The sequence below is a fragment of the Dermochelys coriacea genome, chromosome 10 (assembly GCF_009764565.3).
Source record: "Dermochelys coriacea isolate rDerCor1 chromosome 10, rDerCor1.pri.v4, whole genome shotgun sequence".
NCBI lineage: Eukaryota > Metazoa > Chordata > Testudines > Dermochelyidae > Dermochelys > Dermochelys coriacea.
Genome location: NC_050077.1, coordinates 59775946 through 59794689, shown reverse-complemented (window position 1 = coordinate 59794689; position 18744 = coordinate 59775946). Strand labels below are relative to the sequence as shown.

The following is an 18744-nucleotide window of genomic DNA, read 5'->3' as shown; positions in this document are numbered from 1 at the left end:
CAGGAACTGCTTTATTGGTACTGACTTATGATGCTAATGGGTACTACTAAAAACAAACAAAAGACATTTTGCATGCAGTTTTCTAGTTTGAACAATATGGCTTTCAGTGATTGTGTGTAAATCTAAGTCACATTTTTTTCATTCTAATCTGTACAACCCAATTATTTTAGTGTGCTAGAAAAAGAACTGATGAAGTGTACAGCCAAAAACAATGTGCTATATTGGAAAGAGAGCCGTTCTTGTAGGTCATTTGCTTCCTGAAATACATTTTTAAGCGGTACTCCTAGATGCAGAGATGGGTTCGCTACTTTTTTCTTTTTTAGCTTGTGAGAATAGAATGATTAACAGGTGCTAAATTGTCAGCACTGGAGACTAAAGTTTGTTGTTTATACATAGAACATGTACAGTGCAGGCATCACCAGTGCAAGTTCTCTCTGTGCCTTGCACTGTACTTCGATCCTGACCATGAGTGGTCATTAAGAGATTTTTCAGTACATTCTGCAAAAATAGGGTTGTCAATCCCAGCTAAAACTCTCACTGGAGTAATTATATTCTGCCTGCTCTCCCATTTGAGTAATTGCATTCTTTCCCCTGCAGTTTTTCAATTGGGGAAATTTACAACGTCCTTAACTAAAAATAATACAAACATTGTATTGCATTGTTGGTGCAAAATGATTGCCATGCTGACCCACATGGCTGTTGCATGTCTTCACTGTGTGAGTAATTTAATTATATGCCATAAGTGAAGTTCTTCTGGATTCTTGAGAATGAATAATGCTTTATAAATACAAGTTATTTGTTGTTGATTGTTACTATTAAAAGTGATACTGAGATGGAAAGCAACATCTCATTAACAATATCTGAGCTATCCAGTGCCCATGTTGTCATTACCTTAACCCTTTCATCAATTCATTGTAGTTTAAAACAGCTTCTGTATGATTTAGATGTTTGGTATTGAATACTGAAGATTAGAGACAGCAAAATTCACATTGTTGTAAACCTGAGCTAACACAATTGATGGTAAATTAACTCTGGCTTAAACCAGCATAACACAATAGAATCTAGCCTTTTGGTGACTGAATAGTTTTTTTTTTTTTTAAAGTACTATTTAATGAAATGCTCAATTTTTATTTACTTGGAACAATTATTTTACCAGGCACAATGTAGACTTGTATTTTGCATCGGTATACTGTAATACGGTCCACAGTCACTCCTTTTACTAAATGTAATATATGGTGGTTGTATTGTACTATTTCTTTCATCAGACTTAATTTGTTGTTAGGCTTTTAACAGGATGGTAGTCCCATTTAAGGAGTACTGGGGCCTGCCAACCTTGTTACATGACATGACCACTTTTATGCTAACTCGATAATTGGGGTCAGGTGTTAATTGGTGAGCTACCTCCTGAACAGGATAAAATCCAGTTATTAGTTGACTCTAGGGAAAGAGAGGAAGAAGGGAAGCTCTGTGGAATGGCCCTGGAATCCAGATACTGGTAGGCTGAGGAAGCCAGCTTGAATCTGTGCACAGCCCCATGAAAGAGGGCTCTAGAATCTCTTAATCTGGGGGATGTATTTGTGAGTCCAGGGGCCAGGACAAGAAGAGGCCTATAGAAAAGACTACAGAGAGGCCAGGAACTGCAGTGGGACTGACAGAACTCCCTGGTAGAGAGGTAACAAAGAGGGAGCAGGAACCTGAAGCCCTGGAATGAGAATGAAATGTGGAACTCCAAAAGGGAAGGGTTTGGGCTTGCAGGGCTAAAGGAGATTGTATTTCATAAAGGCTTAATAAATTGAACCCCAGGAAGGGGAACATTAATTGTTCTCCATGTCCATTGAAGGTTGGAAAAAAATAATCAATTTAATCTGTAGCCAGGGAGATTAGGGTCAGATACTAGGAAAAACTTTTTCAACTATAAGGATAGTTAAGTACTGTAATAGATTACCAAGGGAGGTTGTGGAATCCCCCTGTCATTTGAAGTTTTTAAGAACAGGTCAGACAAACTTGTCAGGGTAGATATAGGTACACTTGGTCCGGCCTCAGTGTGGCAGGTTGGACTAAATGACCTCTCGAGGTCCCTTCCAGCCATACAGTTCTATGATTTTTCTGATTACTCTAAGTACTCTGGCTGGCAAATAAGAAATTGGGAGAACTGGGAGGGACCTGAAGGTGGGGTGCCTATAGGGCCATACCATGCCACAAGTAGTGTGCTTTGGGAAGGGACTCTGTCACAAGACTCTTTCATCTCTCTTGGTTAATATGGCAAAACTATCAATAGAATTTTTAATTTTGAGTAATTCATGTAGTAGGGATTATCTGGTCCTCTTCCATTAATTGTATTAAACCATTCTTCTCCACCCCGCTTTGTCGTTCCATGAAAAACTTCAGAATTTAGCTGGCGAGAAGCAAAAATGTTATCTCATAATCAGACTTCAGTGGTAAATCTGGGTTTACCCCCTCTCCCCCATCACTTCAGTGGTTAGATTGCTGATAGTCTGCCTAGCTTTCATTTCTCCTTTTGGTTTGAGAAATGCACCTCGCTTTGTGTATTTTAAGAAGACCACATGAAATCTATTGTGAGGTTCCTTTCAGTTTTAAGTAATGTTTCTTCATGCTGTTACGTAACCTGTGGAAATCTTTTCTCTGTTCTTAATCACTTGTATACGTACCCTTGAGAACTTTAGGGTCTTTGTTAACAGAAATAAAATATTTGCATTCTTTTCTGTGAAAAAGATTTCATTTATTTTTACATGCAAGATGTTTCCTTACTGGAATATGGGTGTTATAGTCAGTAGGCAGAAATTTAAAAATACTGGTGTGATTCACAAAATCTGCAGAAAGTTGGTTGTGAGTTTGTTTTTAAAAACTATGAGGAAACATTTCTTGGCTGCTTTATAAGGCTAATTTAAAAATATTCTTTTCTGGTTTACATTCCCCCCCCCCCCCAAAGTATGTAGAAATAAAACATAGACACATCGTGTGTCATAATATTTCTGTAGAGGCTTGGAGTGGTTCTTCCCTGTCTGCATCAGAGGGAGGTCACTCCATCTCACTACACCACCTAATGGCTGAGGACCAATCAACAGGGGATTAGCACTGTAAATCAGTAAAGAGTCCCTAGTCAGCCCTCTGGCTGAGGTAGGCAGCAAGCACAGGCAGGCTCAGCCCTCTGGGCAGGGCTGAGCAATACTAAGCAGTCAGGCTCAAACTCTCTGGGTGGGGCAGATAAAAAGCAGTCTATGGCCCAGCTCCCTGGCTGGGGTAGAGCAAAGCAGTCTATGGCGGATGGCAAACAGGCTCAAGTCCTCTGGGTGGGGCAAAGCGGAAGCAGTCTATGGCCCAACTTTCTGACTGGCACAGACAGTAAACAAACGTAGCCCGTCCAGCCTAATGTGAGTAGGGTGCCACCCCGGGGTGGGGTTAGCAGCAGGGGGTAGAGAGACCCAGGCCCACCCTACTCCACTGTGTCTCAACCCAGGGTCCTAACAGTGGTGGGGAATCCCACCATTGCGTCACTGGGGATCCTGCCGAAACACGCTGACCGTGGCTTCAGCAAACACAACTGGACTAATGTCTGGTTTCCCTGGGCTACTTCCTATCCCTACCTGGTCATAATGTTTTGTTGCTCATGGGTATTGGGGTACTTGGCAGCCGGCAGTTCCGGCAGCTCCTTGGGATATTCCTCCAGAGGTAGGGGTTGATGCAGCTCAGTCCCTGGTTCAGGGGCCAGCAGCATCTGTCTCCCCCTCAATTGAGCTGGAGGCTCTGCCTCTTGTACTTCCTGTTCCGCCCCTCTGCTTAAGGTGCAAGGGGTGGGCCCAGCCTGGCTCCATTCACCTGGGGCGGGGAATGGTTCCTCCCTGTCTGTGTCAGGAGGCCACCCTGCCTCATTACAATCTCATACTTCTGACATTTGCAATATAAAGCATAATGGTAGATTTATTTGTTTGGGTGTCTAGGATGTAAAATATAATCAGTATCATTTTGTTTCTTTGTGTACATTGTTTTGTAATTGATTTCAGTTGTTGAATCTTATCTGAAGGAATATCATTACTCCAGAACAAAATTGGATAAAGAAGTTATAAAAGATAGAAACTCATACCTCCAGTACCTGCCTTAACAAGCTGCAATCTGATTTTTTCGGTCAAATCATTTATTTGATCATCATCATAGCAGATGGTAAACCTATAAAGTATATTATCCTTGCCTTGTTTACAAGAGCACTAGAGCTTGTCTGTTGAAATAAGTTTTAAATATGGTCCTCTTTGTCTGATACCAGAAAAAACAACAATTTTCATTTCAGTTGGTAATAAAAGCCAATATCTTTTTTTTTTTCAGGTGAATATATTTGAACTTGTTTTTTGAAATGAATGCATATGTCAGAGTAACAAGGCAACTACCTTTTTTCTTTGTTTGTTTTTCGTTTAAAAAGCTTGAGATCTAAAATACTGTACTCTTTTTTTTACCATTTTTAAAAAGACAAACTAAACCTTTAAAAGTATGTGAATTGGATTTAAGGTTTCAGAGTTGGGATTTCTGTATTTAGTATTTAAAGTCCTATCATGTTGTCTTTTATAGGAGGATTATTACAATTAATATAAACATACATGTGTGCGCGAAATTGAGATATCCACATCCAATACTAATATAATCGGCCAGAATAGTGATGAATCTTAAGTATGCAGAAAAACAAGTTGTTCTTCAAGTGATGGGCCTCATATGTATGACACATGTGGGAGATGTATTCATACCATGTGCCTCAACCTGGAATTTTTTGCAAGCAGTGTCCATTGGTCCACACACATGCTGTAGCTCTCTCGTGCTCCAAACTGAGGGCATAAAAGATGGTGTGGGCCAATGCCTTTTTCAGTCCTTTTTACTGCTGCATGGTCTGAGTTGGAATCTTTGGTGTTCTCAGCTCCGTTTTTATTGTCATTGGTGTAAGATATTGTATACATTTTTTTTGGTAGTCGTTATATTATAGTGTATTTAGATAGTGTTTTCCCTATTCTTTTTTCCACCCAGTGACATCTTCCCCCAAGAAGTCTGGGATTCTGCCCAGGCTCCAGGGGTTTCAAAAACTGTTTTTTGCCCTTGCTCCTTTATGGTGAGCAACAAAAAACAATGCTGCCTGTACTGCCTGGGTTTGCCTTATACTTCTGCCAAGTGCAGCATCTGCCACTCACCCTCCCTACCCTCCATCCTGAACTTGTGAGGGTCAGGAACTGAGACCCAGAGAACATCTGATGGAGAAGATAATGGAACCCCAGTCAGATCTGGGCCAGAGCACTTCCTGTACATCAGTCTCACCAAGTGGGCATCACCCCTCTGAGCATGAGCTCGGAAATGGAGACTGAGACTGTTAAGCCTAAGGAGAAAGCTTCACATGAGAGAAAGGGGCACTCATAGACATAGGGGCAAAGCCATCTTCATCTAAAACTGCTCCTTCTTGACACCATGAAAGCCTGGAGAGCTGGCACACATGGGTGCTAAGGACCTAGGCACAAATAAATCTTCTTGACAGGAGAAGGAGGTTCACAAGGGTATGTATCTGATGGTTCTGACTTCAATTTCTAGGGTGAAGGCTTGAGATAAACTGCTCTTAGTGCTCGCATCCACTTCTAGAACCAATTCTGTACCAATTGCGACATGGCCCTAGAGTTGAGCCAACTACCACAGTGACCAAGGAAGCTCCTGTTCCGATCGCTCTGCCAATGGACTCTCCTCATACCCCAGGGCAATCTGAGACCTACGTCTCCCTGGAGGACATCTTTGCTCTTCTTATCTGCATTCACCCCTCCTGTCTGGACCATCAGTATTCCAGGACATTGGTACACCAGAAGAAGCTACTGGTGCCCAATGATGCAGAGTCATTCTCCCATCCCACCTGCCAACCATTGGTTCCGCCAGAGGTAAGGGATCCAGCTTTCTCTTTGGATGAATCTGACACCCTGCAGGAGTTTCTGCAGCATCAGGTGGAGGTGGCATGAGAGAGGAGCCCCAGAAGATTCGGGTTCCAGCTTCTGACCAGATACGATTGGCCAAGAGACAGGTGATACTCTATGCCATGGGGTCCTCTACCAGTTGATCCATCCTAGTCACAATATTGGGGACTGTGGGAGCCTTACCCTAGGTACCCAGGATTGGCATAGGAGTCTTATTTGCCATCACCTGGACATCCACAGCTGGCCCTGTTAAAATGTTTGGAAGGGTAAGGTGATCTGGATCTACTGGTTCTGAAAGTATTGAGAGCAGTCTCGTCATCTTTGCTGTCACCAACATATGCCTTTATGCAACATCAAGAGCTCATGCACAAGGTGGCTGTGGAGCCACGGATTCAGCTTGAGTAAGTCCAGGAGCCCTAGGACAGCTTACTAGACATTCTTGAGCCTTCTGTTCCTAGTGGAGCATCCCTCCCCATCAACAAGGCCATTATGGACCCAGCAAATACAGTTTGACACATTCCTACTTCTTGTATTCCCACTCCTACTTTGTTCCATCTAAGTTGGGGGCGAGATTTTGTTCTCACCCATTGCCTAGCTTTTTGGTGGTGTGGTGGTTACATAGCAGTCCAAGCAACTGCACCCAAAGGTTACTTCCTCTGATAAGGGGTGCAAGTGACTCTGCCATCTAGGGAGAAAGATCTTCTCTTTCACCTTTCTTCATTTCAGGATTTCAAATAATGGCTAAATATTTTGGCTAAATATGATTTTACTAATTATACTATGTTCATGGAATTAAAGGACAAACTCCCTGAGGAGGATAGGGCCCATTTCCAGGCCTTAGTGGATGAGGGCAAATTGGTGGCCAAAACTTCCCTCCATGCTCCGGTGAACATGGCAGATGCTGCATCTAGGGGGATGGCTCTGGCCATTGTTGTGAGGTGAGGCTCATAGTTGCAATCCTCTGTTTCTCTAGAGACGTACAGAATACCATCCAAGATCTGCCTTTTAATACTGTCAACCCATTTCACAAGAAGACAGATGAGTCTCTCTACTCCTTCAAGTGAACCGTTGTTCTCAAGTCCTTGCTGGGCATTTATAGGACTGCCCCTAAGAGAAAACACCAGATGGGGTATAGGGCAAGACAAGCTCCTCAGCTTTTTGCCACCAATGTTCTTGCGAACCACCATGCAAGAGACTGTATTTATAGACCCAGGAGTCCAGCCTCTGCAACATCCACTGCTAGATTGTACTCTAACCCTCCAACTTAAGAGTTTCTTTAGACAGGACTGTTGAGACCCTCATCCCATTATTGGTGCCTTTTTGTTCCCCTATTCTGATACTCAGGAGCTGCGTTACTTCATTTGCCAGAAATTGGAGGGCCCCAAATACAGATAAAGGTTCATTAGTAGGGCGCTACCAAATTTACGGTCCAGTTGGTCAATTTCACGGTCATAAGATTTAAAAAATCATAAATGTCATGATATCAGCTATTTAAATCTGAAATTTTATGGTGTTGTAATTGTAGGGGCCCTGACCCAAAAAGGAGTTGGGGGGGCGGGTTTGCAAAGTCATTGTAGTGGGCGAGTTGCATAACTGCTACCCTTCCTTCTGCGCTGCTGCCTTCAGAGCTGGATTGCTGGAAAGTGGTGGCTGCTGACTGAGGGCCCAGCTCTGCAGGCAGAAGTAATGGAGACAATACCATACCATGTCATCCCTACTTCTGTGCTGCTGCTGGTGGCGGCTGTGCCTTCAGAGCTGGGGTCCCAGCTAGCAGCCGCCAGTCTCCACCTGCCCAGCTCTGACGGTAGCAGTGCAGAAGTAAAGGTGGCATGGTATGGTATTGGCCCTTACTTCTGCACTGTGGCTGGCAGGGTACTTCTTTCAAAGCTGGGCGCCTGGCCAACAGCTGCCGCTCTCCACCTGCCCAGCTTTGAAGGCAGCGCAGAAGTAAGGGTGGTATTACTGCAATCCCCCTCAAATAACCTTGAGACCCTCCCCCACCCGCAACTCCCTTTTAGGTCAGGACACCCAATTTGAGAAACTCTGGTCTCCCCCATGAAATTTGTATAGTATAGGGTAAAAGCACACAAAAGTCCAGATTTCACGGGGGAGGGGAAGAGATCAGATTTCATGGTCTGTGACACGTTTTTCTTGGCTGTGAATTTGATAGGACCCTGTTCATTAGAGATTATTCGTGATGGCTATCTGATCAAGTTTCTGGTAACTCCTACCCATGAACCCCCTTCCTGTTTTGTGTTTTTTTTTTTTCACTCTCATGAGGAGATTCTACAGCCAGAAGTGAATTCCCTTCTCCTCAAGGAAGCCATAGAAAAGGCTCTACCTCAGCATCAAGGAAAGGGATTCTATTCCCCTTCCTTCTTGATTCCCAAGAAGAATGGGGGTTGGAAGCCAATTCTTGATCTGGAACAGGTTCATTTGAAAATTAATATTCTGCATGATATCCTTGGCATCAGTAATTCCCTTGCTAGAGGAGGGCACATGATTTGTGGTACTAGAAATGAAAGATCCTAATTTTCACATTAGACATCGACAAAGCCCAAAGAAAGTTCCTCAGGTTCATCTTTGATAAAGATCATTACCAATTCATAGTCTTTCCCTTTGGTCTAGCCACAGCACCAAGGGTCTTCACAAAGGTTTTTTTCAATAGTGGCAGCTTGGATCAGAAGACAGGGATTTACAGTCTTTTCTTACCTCAACGACTGGCTTCTGACGGGCAGTTCCTACAAGAAAGTCCAGTGAGCTGCTCAGCTTTCTGCTTTCCCTGGGTGTCTGTGTCGGTCACGAAAAATCCACATTGACCCCACAAAAATCCCATGAGGTTCATAAACTTTATAGGGATGAAGTTGGACTTGACCACAGCAAGAGCATATTTACATCTTGAGAGGTGTCAGGTTGCTGTCAGACCCAGGTTGTCAATCAGAACTTGTCTTTCCCTCTTCAGTCGCATGGCTTCATGCCCACGTACTATGCTGTTCTCGAGGCTGTGTCTTCACTGCCTACAAGCCTGGCTTCTCTCTATGCACTCACCAGAAAAGGGCAACATAAATGGCAAGGTGACAGTTCTGCCCAAAACTTTAGACTTTCTCATCTGGTGGACCAAACTGGACAAGTTCCCTTTCTTCACACTGACTCACAAGGCAACCATTATTACTGAAACCTTGCTCTTGGGAACACTGGGTGGTCTGTCCAGCCTGTAGTGCCTTCCCAGACGTGTCCAAATAATGTTGGACAACATGAAGATTATTTTTTAAATATAAATAAGCAGGGGGGGAGTGAGAGCTCTCCTTCTGTGCATAGAGGCAGTCACCTTCTGATGCATTAACCTTTGCATGGTCCTATCAGCAGCATATTTACCATGAGTATAAAACACTGCCTAAGCAGACATTTTTCCACAAACTGTGAATGGGAGATTCATAATTCAGATCTCAACAACATATTTGTCCAATTGGGTATGCTAGCCTGGGACCTTTTTGGCCTCATGGGTGAACAGGAAACTTCCTCAGTACTGCTTCAGAGCCGCCCTGGGCACGGTCTCGATGGGAGGTGCCTTTCTGGTGTCATGGAAAGGTTGCCTGGGGTATGCCTTCCCTCCCGTTCCGTTGATACTACAACTTATATGGAAAATCTGCCAAGACTGATTTCAAGTCATCCTGACTGTGCCCAACTGGCTGAGACGGTTCTGGTTTACGGATCTACTGAAGCTCTCATTTTAACCACTTGTGAACATCCCTGCATTGCTGGAACTTCTAACGCAGCACAGGGGCAGGTTCAAATGCCCCAATCCAAGACTTCTGCAACTCAGAGCCTGGTATGTGGGTGGGCATCGGAAATAGAGCACTCATGTTCCAAAAGGGTGTAGTCCATCTTAAGCAAAGCAGACAGACTTTACGAGAAGCTGTTACTCAAAGTGGAAGCATTTTTGGGGCTCCCCAGAGCAACTTGTCTCCAGAATTCACTGGAATCTCTGCTATCTTAGGGTATCTACTTTTACCCTTGAGGCTTCAGGTTTCACGCTCAATGCTCTGTAAGCGCATTTAGGAGGATTTAGCAGTGATTAGGACTTTCCATCCTCCAGTGGATAACCATACAATCTTCACTCATCCTGACGCAACTAGATTTCTGAAGGGGACTTTAATATCCTTCCCACCATTGGTGAAGTTTGCATTTCAGGGGGACCTCAATTTTGGTTGGTTGTCTCTCACTAACTCCCCCCTTTGACCCTCTAGCCACAGTGCTCTATGGCTCATCTGTCCATTAAGGTGGCCTTTTTATTAGCTATAACCTCAGCCAGAAGAGTCAGTGAGCTGTGAGCATTCATGGTGGACCCACCATATACTATCTTCTATATAGAAAAGGTCTCCTTATGACCCTACCCTAGATTTGTCCTGAAGTAGTTTCCGAGTTTCATATGAGTCAAGTAGTCCACTTATTGGTATTCTTTTCAAAACTGCATGCTTAAAATAAATAGAGATGGTTACATTCTCTGGATGTCTGAGGGACTTTGGCCTTTTATCTGCAAGGACAAAGGATGTTAGAAAGACATCTAAACTATTTGTTTCCGTAGTAGAGTGATCAGTGGGTCAGCTATATTGACAAAGAGTTCTTTGCTTATCTTCATAACACTTTTTCTCAAGACATTACGCTCTGGTCCAGGCGTGAGCTCTGAATACAGCTGTGAGGACAGCGATATTACAGTTCGCTATTAATTCTGCATCATCGCACCCATCCCCTGTTTGATCACTGCTTGTTAATCTCTCACATATGGACTACATGTAAGGACTATCACTCAAAGAAGAGATGGAGGCTACTTACCAGTAACAAAAACAACGAGGAGTCCAATGGCACCTTAGAGACTAACAGATTTATTTGGGCATAAGCTTTCATGGGTAAAACCCCCCACTTCTTCAGATGCAGACTAACACGGCTACCCCTCTGATACTTGTTACCAGTAACGGGAAGTTTTTCGAGATGAGTGGTCCCTATCTGTGTTCCACTACCCACTTCCTGTCCCCTCTGCTATAGATTCTTTCAACTGCAGGAAGAATGAGAAACTGGAGAGGGGTTGGCCTGGACCACCTTTTATGAGGCAAGCTCATGAAGGCCAGTGGATGCTGCTTGCAAAAATTTCTGGACTCAGGAACATGGTATACATGCATATCCCATGTATGTAATACAGATAAGGACCCTTAATCTCAAAGACCCTCCAGTTACAGGCAAGAACCCTTTTTTTTGGGGGAAATTCTTCTGTTTACAGGTTTTGAACCTCATCTTTCTCCCCCCGCCCCCCCCAACATTTTCTCAGTTTGTGAAAGAAACAGTTTAGTTGCATCTTAGTAGAAAAGTAGTGGGTTGAAAATATGAGAGCACTTGTTTATATATGCCCTGATTCAGCAAAGCCCTTAAAGGTGTGCTTAAGTTCCATTGAGTTGAATTTTGAAGTCAAAGGGACTTAAGCACTTGGTTTGCTGAGGAGGTCCATAGATCTTAAGACTATATTTATAGCATTATCATCTACTGATATGTTTTGACAATTTATATATTTTTCTTATGTTCCTATATCCTAGATTTGATAAATACATATTTTCACACTCTACCTCTGTTCTGAAACCAAGGTACTAGGAGACTTGTTATAATAATACTTGCATTACTACAGCTATTGTTCGTGGCAGAAAGGAGTCATTTGTACCAAAAGATTACTTTTGCCTTTGTCAGTGCCAGCCCTGACTTTTTGTTCATTTCCTGGATCAATTACAATAAAACTACTACAGTGCTGTCAGCTGCAAAAAGCGGCAAACTCACAGAAATTGCTGGCTCTGTAAAGTGTTTTTGCATTTCTTAAGAGCACTTTCTCACCCTGTAGGTCTTTTTTGCGCTACACCATGGGGATCCAACACTTTTTAGCTGCTGGCACTGTAATATAATTAACCATTTAGTATAAAATGTTTTCTTCATGCTGTCTTTTAAGGAGCTATAGTTAAAATATTGTTGCAGCAATACGTTCTTTAGGGAAACAGTGATTAGAGCATGGTATTACCCCTGGTTCTCTACAGTTCAAGTTATGTATTCTGTGCCTCCTTCCTTAGTGTCTCATGCTTTTATTTTGCAGTTAGGCCAGTTTTATGTGGACTGTAACATATATGGATGTTTGTTCTCTAGTTGTAATGTTCATAATGGTTCATCATGATGGAGCTCAATGCACTGGGTAGTAGTATGTGTGAAGTAACTATGCACATGGTGCTTTATGTAATGAGGTTTTGCAGTGCTGTAATTCTAAACTATATGCTGTACATCAAATCTTACCTGAGAGGTCTGATTGGGAGGAAGGAGGAAAGAGATAGCACTGCTATTTTTGAAGCTTAGATGGAGAGAGGCATATAGAATAGAAATTTTTGGTCTTCTGTGAAATTCTGTCTGTACAGGTAAGTGCACAGAGTTAACTGTTGGAATAATAATTTCATGCAGCAGTTTATGAGCTGGCTTTAGAGGTACATACTAGTGCTCCAATAGTGAAATGTATCAGTTTTGCATGATCAGATTGCTTGAAACAGTTCATATTTCAAATGGAAGAAACAAATTTTCCTAAAATCCATTTGTCTTTCTCTGGCAGGGGAAATCGTATGTTGGGAATGTGTTTGTAATCTTGCAGTTTGTTTTATTATTAGCTGTTAAGAATGGGGTTTTAAAAAACATTTCAATGGTTAAGTGAGCATGAGGAGTAATTCTTATATGAATACACTTGTTCACAAAGTAATATTGGTTAAATATTTTACTTTCCAGCTAAAACTATAGTACATTAAATCTCCTCATCTCCTCCTCCCCTTTCTTATTTTTTGTTAATTTAATGTGGTAACCTGGATTTGTATAAAGGGAACCGACTCCAAAGGAGCTGTTGCAGAACTGGAAGAGATGGCATGTTTGTTTTTTCCTATATTTAACACTTAACTTTTTTTTTTAAAAAAAAAAAAACCTGCTAATTTTTCTATGTTAAAATAACAGTTTTGCTTATAGTGAAAGAACCTGAGTTAAGGTAGAAATTTTGCCGTCTCTGTAATACACAAACAAAGTATGAGGAAAAAGAGCAGGTGACTTTAAAAATCATACAGTAATCAAACAGGTTTCAGAGTAGCAGCCGTGTTAGTCTGTATCTGCAAAAAGGAAAGGAGTATTTGTGGCACCTTAGAGACTAACAAATTTATTTGAGCATAAGTTTTCGTGAGCTACAGCTCACTTCATCGGATACATGAAGTGAGCTGTAGCTCATGAAAGCTTATGCTCAAATAAATTTGTTAGTCTCTAAGGTGCCACAAGTACTCTTTTTTTTTTTTTTTTTTTTTTTTTTTGAAGTAATCAACAGTTAAGAATGTTTAATGTTTGTATGTTTAAGTGAATCTGTCAATTTAGCCATTTTTTCCCTCAGGAAGATCCTCCATGTTCCAGTTGGAGCTTTAAGGACCCTTTCACAAGTTGATCTTAGCTTAGTTTAATTGTACCCATTGGAGCTGGACATTGGCGCTCCTTAATTGAACATAAATGTCACTGCTGAGGGATATGAATACCTCTGCTGAGCATTCTCTCCATATAGCATTGTCAGTTACTGCTATTTAGGTAATGAGACCAGAGCTGTAAATAATACTTAACGCTTTGCTAAATCAGATCACTCAGGAAATCTTTAGTTAACTAACCTCCCAACACCTTTTGTGGTAGGTATTATCCCTATTTTACAAATGGGGAAAAGTTGAGGCAAATGTATTGTCACTTGTTGAAAGCCACGTAATAATTAAGTGGCACAGCCAAGGTCAGAATCCGAGAGGCTCTTGTCCTGTTGTCCTGCTTGGTACACCAGACTGTGCTACCTTTCTGTGTTAAATGTGGATTACTTGTACTAAGCCCCACAAATGGCCATCTAGTACTTTTACATTCACTTTTCACCAGCTACAGTAGTTTGAATCTGGGTTTTCTTTTGTAGCCTACCTTATTAATCAGACAGCAAGGCAATTGTTTGTTGTTTGGTAGTTTAATACGGTTATATTTCTAAAAATACTATTTTAGGCTACATGTACAAGAATGATACAAGCTATTGCATAAGAGAATATTACACTACCTTTCCATCTTAGCATTTTATGATACACATGGATTTTTCTTTTTGTTGTTAGGTATGGATGAACGAACAGGAGCTTCATCTTGGGGAACAAGTGATCAGCCAAGTCCCTCATATGAGCCTTCAAGGGTAAGGTTTCCAGTTGACTCCAAGAAGGTTTGGGAATAGTCAACAAAAGGTGGCATTATTGAGCAAGAATGTCTGATGTGGAAGTACTTGCGAAGGATATATTCCTTCAAACATTTATACTAGTGTCTAATTGTGGTGGTATGTTTTGGTGACTTTACACGTAATACTAATAGTATTAGTTGGTACTTTATATAGTACTCTCTACAGTACAGAAATAAATAATGCTTTTCATTTTCAAAGTGTTTTATAGACCTGGTGTACACTAAAGAGTTAGGATGATGTAAGGCGGCTTACGTCGACCTAACTATGTCAGTGTACATGCTACAGCCTTGCTCCTGCTGATGTAAGTGCCCTATTACACCGAAATAATAATTCCACTTCCAAGAGAGGAATGGGGCTTATGTCGGTGTAGTTAGGGCTATGTAGTGTCCAAGTAGAGTAGACACTGCAGGTTACTTATATTGGAGGTTGGCTGTCATTCTTGTCAATTTCACGGCTCCATGATGGCGCCATAAAATTGACAAGAAAGCTGCTCACAGGTTGGGCTGTCACCCTGGGGTGGACGGGGGGTTCCAGCTACAGCCTGTCTGCCCCCTGGGCTGCTGCCTCCTTACTCGGAGCCAGGCTTCCCCCGGGATCCTGGCTCCCTGCTCCCAGCTGGGCTGCTGCCTGGGATCCCTGTTCCCAGTCGGGCTACTGCCGGGCTCCCCGCTCCAAGTTGGGCTGTGTCTGCCCAGCTCCCCACTTCCTGCCAGGAACACCAGTGCTGCCTGGGCTCCCAGCTCCCTGCTATAAGCCTGGCTGCGCCGAGGCTCCCCAGGCTCCAGGTGCGGGGCTCCCTGCCTTGAGCATGGCATTGTGCTCCGGTCGGGGAGTCGAGAGACCGGGAGAGTGGGCAACTGGGCTCTGAGGGGGAGCTGCATGGAGCTGAAAGCCTGGGCTCACAGCCCCCCACGCTGCCGCTCTTAAGTCAGTGGAAGTGCTCCAGGTGGGGACATGCATCACTGACTGAAGGAGCGCAGTGTGGACATGAACCAGCAGTAATTACTGTGGTGGTTGTAAGTTGATCTAACATAGGTCGACTTAAGTTTGTAGTGTAGACATGCCCATTAATACTAAACCTTACTACATTTTTGTGTGGTAGGGCTATATTCTTCTCATTTTACAGTGGGGAAATGGGAGTAAAAATTAAGTAGCTTATTGAGCTATTTTAACTTCTTTCTTTAATACTCTTCAGTAAGTTTGATTGAGAAAACTGAATGATAGTTTTTGTACATTGTTTTAAATTTAAAATGTCCCCCCTTCCCCCAAAAGTAATTTGCCCATGACTCCTCTCACCCGCTCATTCTCATCTTTATGCCCCCCCATCCCTCTGGGAAGTCAACAAATTCAGTTCCTGGTGAACTAATTGGTGGAAACAGATTTCAGAGTGGAGTCCTCAACTGTGCGGACACTCTTCCTTAGCCCTTTTACATTTAAAACAGAGGTCTGTTAGCTCCTGTGCCTTAGCTCAGTGGCTCTCAAACTTTTTTACTGGTGGCCTCTTTTACATAGCAAGCCTCTGAGTGCGACTCCCCTCCTCATAAATTAAAAACACGTTTTTATATATTTAATACCATTATAAATGATGGAGGCAAAGCAGGATTTGGGGTGGAGGTTGACAGCTTGTAACCCCCCATGTAATAACTTCATGACTTCCTGAGGGGTCCCGACCCCCAGTTTGAGAACCCCTGCCTTTGCTGATCTCTGATGTGAGATCACGAAGGGAGAGGGAGAGACTCTGAGATAACCAAGACGCAACACGTTTTAGCGTGTAAAGTTAAAAACAGCATTCCAGATTTTATCTAGAATGGAACTATGTGCAGTTCCCAGAGCATAGCTGTAATATGTTCTGTATGAGAGAAACTGCTTTGCAAGTGAACAGCTGCATTTTGCACCAGCTGAAGTTTCTGGGTGATCTTAAGGTATAGGTCAGAGTTACAGATGGAATTGGTGCTGGAGACAGGATTAGAACTCAGGAGTTCTAGCTTCCAGTCATGTGCTCAGAGTATGAGACCAAGAATGTCTCATGTAAAGAAATAATACTTTAAAAATAAAATGGAGAGACTTGTAGCATTCCTTTTGCAAAATCAGGTAGGAAAAAACTGCTCTGAGATTTAGACTTAAACAGCGAGGGAAAACAACTGACTTGCCTTCACAAAGGATATATCTACACTACAAGAGTTATGTCAATGTGTAGCCACCGCAGTAACTAAATTGCTTCTGCACATCCACACTATGCTCCTGATGTCTCTGCTGCACATTCTTAGTAGGAGCGCTTGCATTGATTGAACTATCAGTGTGGGGCATTTGTGGGATGGCTTCGGAAAGCCAGCAACAGTCGATGTAAGCAGCGCAGTGTCTACAACTTGACACTGCATCCACATAACTATGTTGATCTATGCACTGTGCCTCTTGTGGAGGTGGAGCTAAGTCGAGGTAAAGGAAGAGTTACATCGGCAGGAGCAACATTTTAGTGTAGATGTTACAGAATTAGGTTGATATAAACTGCCTTGCAGCAATGTAGTTCTGTAGTGTAGACCAGGGCAAAGTCTGAGGTAGTTTTACACAATATTTAACATGTTAAAATTTCCACCTCATTTCTGCAACGTGGAAATTGTACAACATGTTGGAAGTGTTTGTATAGTAATATTTAAATAGTTTGTAACTTAAGGCATGAAGTCCGGCCCTTTTGTTTAGTAAACCTTGCAATCGTTTCTACATTTGAAATGGCATTACATGCGTAGTCTTGTGTTGATATTTTTGTTTTAAATATCTTGACCACATTGATAATTATGGATGAGAAACTTGTATATGGATATTAATCAGTGAAAAGCTGAATTACCCCACTGGGATTTGAGCTTATGCTTCTTAGGTTCTGTATCCTACATTGATTGCCTGTGTGTGCATTTGTAGGAGCACATTTATATGGATTCTTGTTATTCCAATAATATGAAGTTGGACATTTGTTTTTAGAGCTTAGAGATGAAGCAGATAATTAAAAAATTAAAACCATTATACCTTGGCAAAACTGCAGGCGCACATGAGTTACACACCAAAACTGGAAAGGAGAGACTTTGATGATGTCATGGTATGCCTGAAGCTAGAGGGAGGACAAGAGATTAATTCTTTTATTGCTCGTAAGGCTGTTAAAGAAGAAAGAATGTAAGCCTGGCTTGAGCAAATGGAAAAATCTTAAGAAAAATGGGGCGGGGGGGGGGGTTGGAGGCTAAATACTGGTAAACAAATTGCCAACCAACAGTAACCTTTGATTTAGAATAGTAGGATAATGCCCCCACCCCCTCCAATAACTTACGTCAAATTCTGCACTCTTACTCATGTAGAATAGTGCTTTACAATGGGAAGGTTCTCACTGAAATCATTTTGCCTATTCAAAGATAATATTGAGCCTGGGTAAAGATGGCAACATTTGGCCTTAAATCCTTATTCTACTGTGCCTCTCATACTGATAAATACTTCATATTGGCATAGGACAATAATTTATGATATGTCATTGTGGATTTGTTAAGTAGCACCATGAACATCTTGGAAAAAGAAAAATCTGGGTTGTGCGTGTGCTTATTCGCATGCTTGCATATACAAATCCTTGGGTGAATTTTGGGTGAATAAACTAGAATTGCATGTACCAGTTGTTTTTAAATGTGCTTTAAGGTCAATATGGTGTAAATTATATTTCAAACTTATTAAATACAATGCTTCGATCAAAACAAGCTTTCAGTTGCAGAGAACTCTGACGTGCACAGTAATATCAGTAATTTATTTTAGCATAATTTGTGAACATAAATGCTTACGTATTCAGTCTTGGGACAGGCTTCTGTGGTTTGGCTTGGAAGGATTGGATTTTTATCTGTAAATGTTGATAAATGTTGATTTCACTGTATACCTATAAATTAATGAAAAATATTTCCATTGATCAAAATTTATAGATCAACAAAGTAAGAAAATTCTGCTTTGAGGACTTGTTAAAGTCAAAATCCAATGGTTTAAACTTTTGAATTATACTTGTTACAAATGGACTAGTAGAAACTGGTATGATTTGTTGATCTAAGGATTTTTACTTTGTATAGTTTGACATGTGATGTTGACCATTTGTGATTTAATCGTTTATAAAGTTTAACTTTTTGAATCTTGACATCTACTGTTATTAAGTAATTGTATGACCCCTAAGCCCCATAATTTCACACTGTGAAAATTTAAGTAGATAAAAATCTAAAAAACCTTTTTTTAAAAATTGGTATCTGTCAAAATTGTACAAAAATGAAAATCAAATTCTGCCACGCCTATACAAAAATTAAGACTAGAAAACATTGTGTAGAAAAGAGAATTTTTATTTTAGAACTGTATTCAACTGGAAATGAAGCAGCATAAGAAATTATAGTGAACCTCAGAGGATATAATCTTTTATGTATTTTCTTCCCTTTAAAATTGTTTTATTTCTTGCAGTTTTTAAGGATCTGCAGCCTTTGAGGCAAAATTCCGTTAACTTCAATT

General features: G+C 41.6%; 1 protein-coding gene across 13 annotated transcripts in view; it reads left to right on the top strand.

The window, feature by feature from the left end:
- Nucleotides 1–18744, top strand: part of TCF12 (transcription factor 12) — a 288139-nt gene that overhangs the window by 82829 nt on the left and 186566 nt on the right. For all 13 annotated transcript variants that reach the window (XM_043494002.1, XM_043494000.1, XM_043494005.1 and 10 more), the window contains one exon: nt 14120–14193. In XM_043494002.1, the coding sequence (XP_043349937.1) occupies nt 14120–14193 (74 nt within the window). The remainder of the gene's footprint in view (nt 1–14119; nt 14194–18744) is intronic.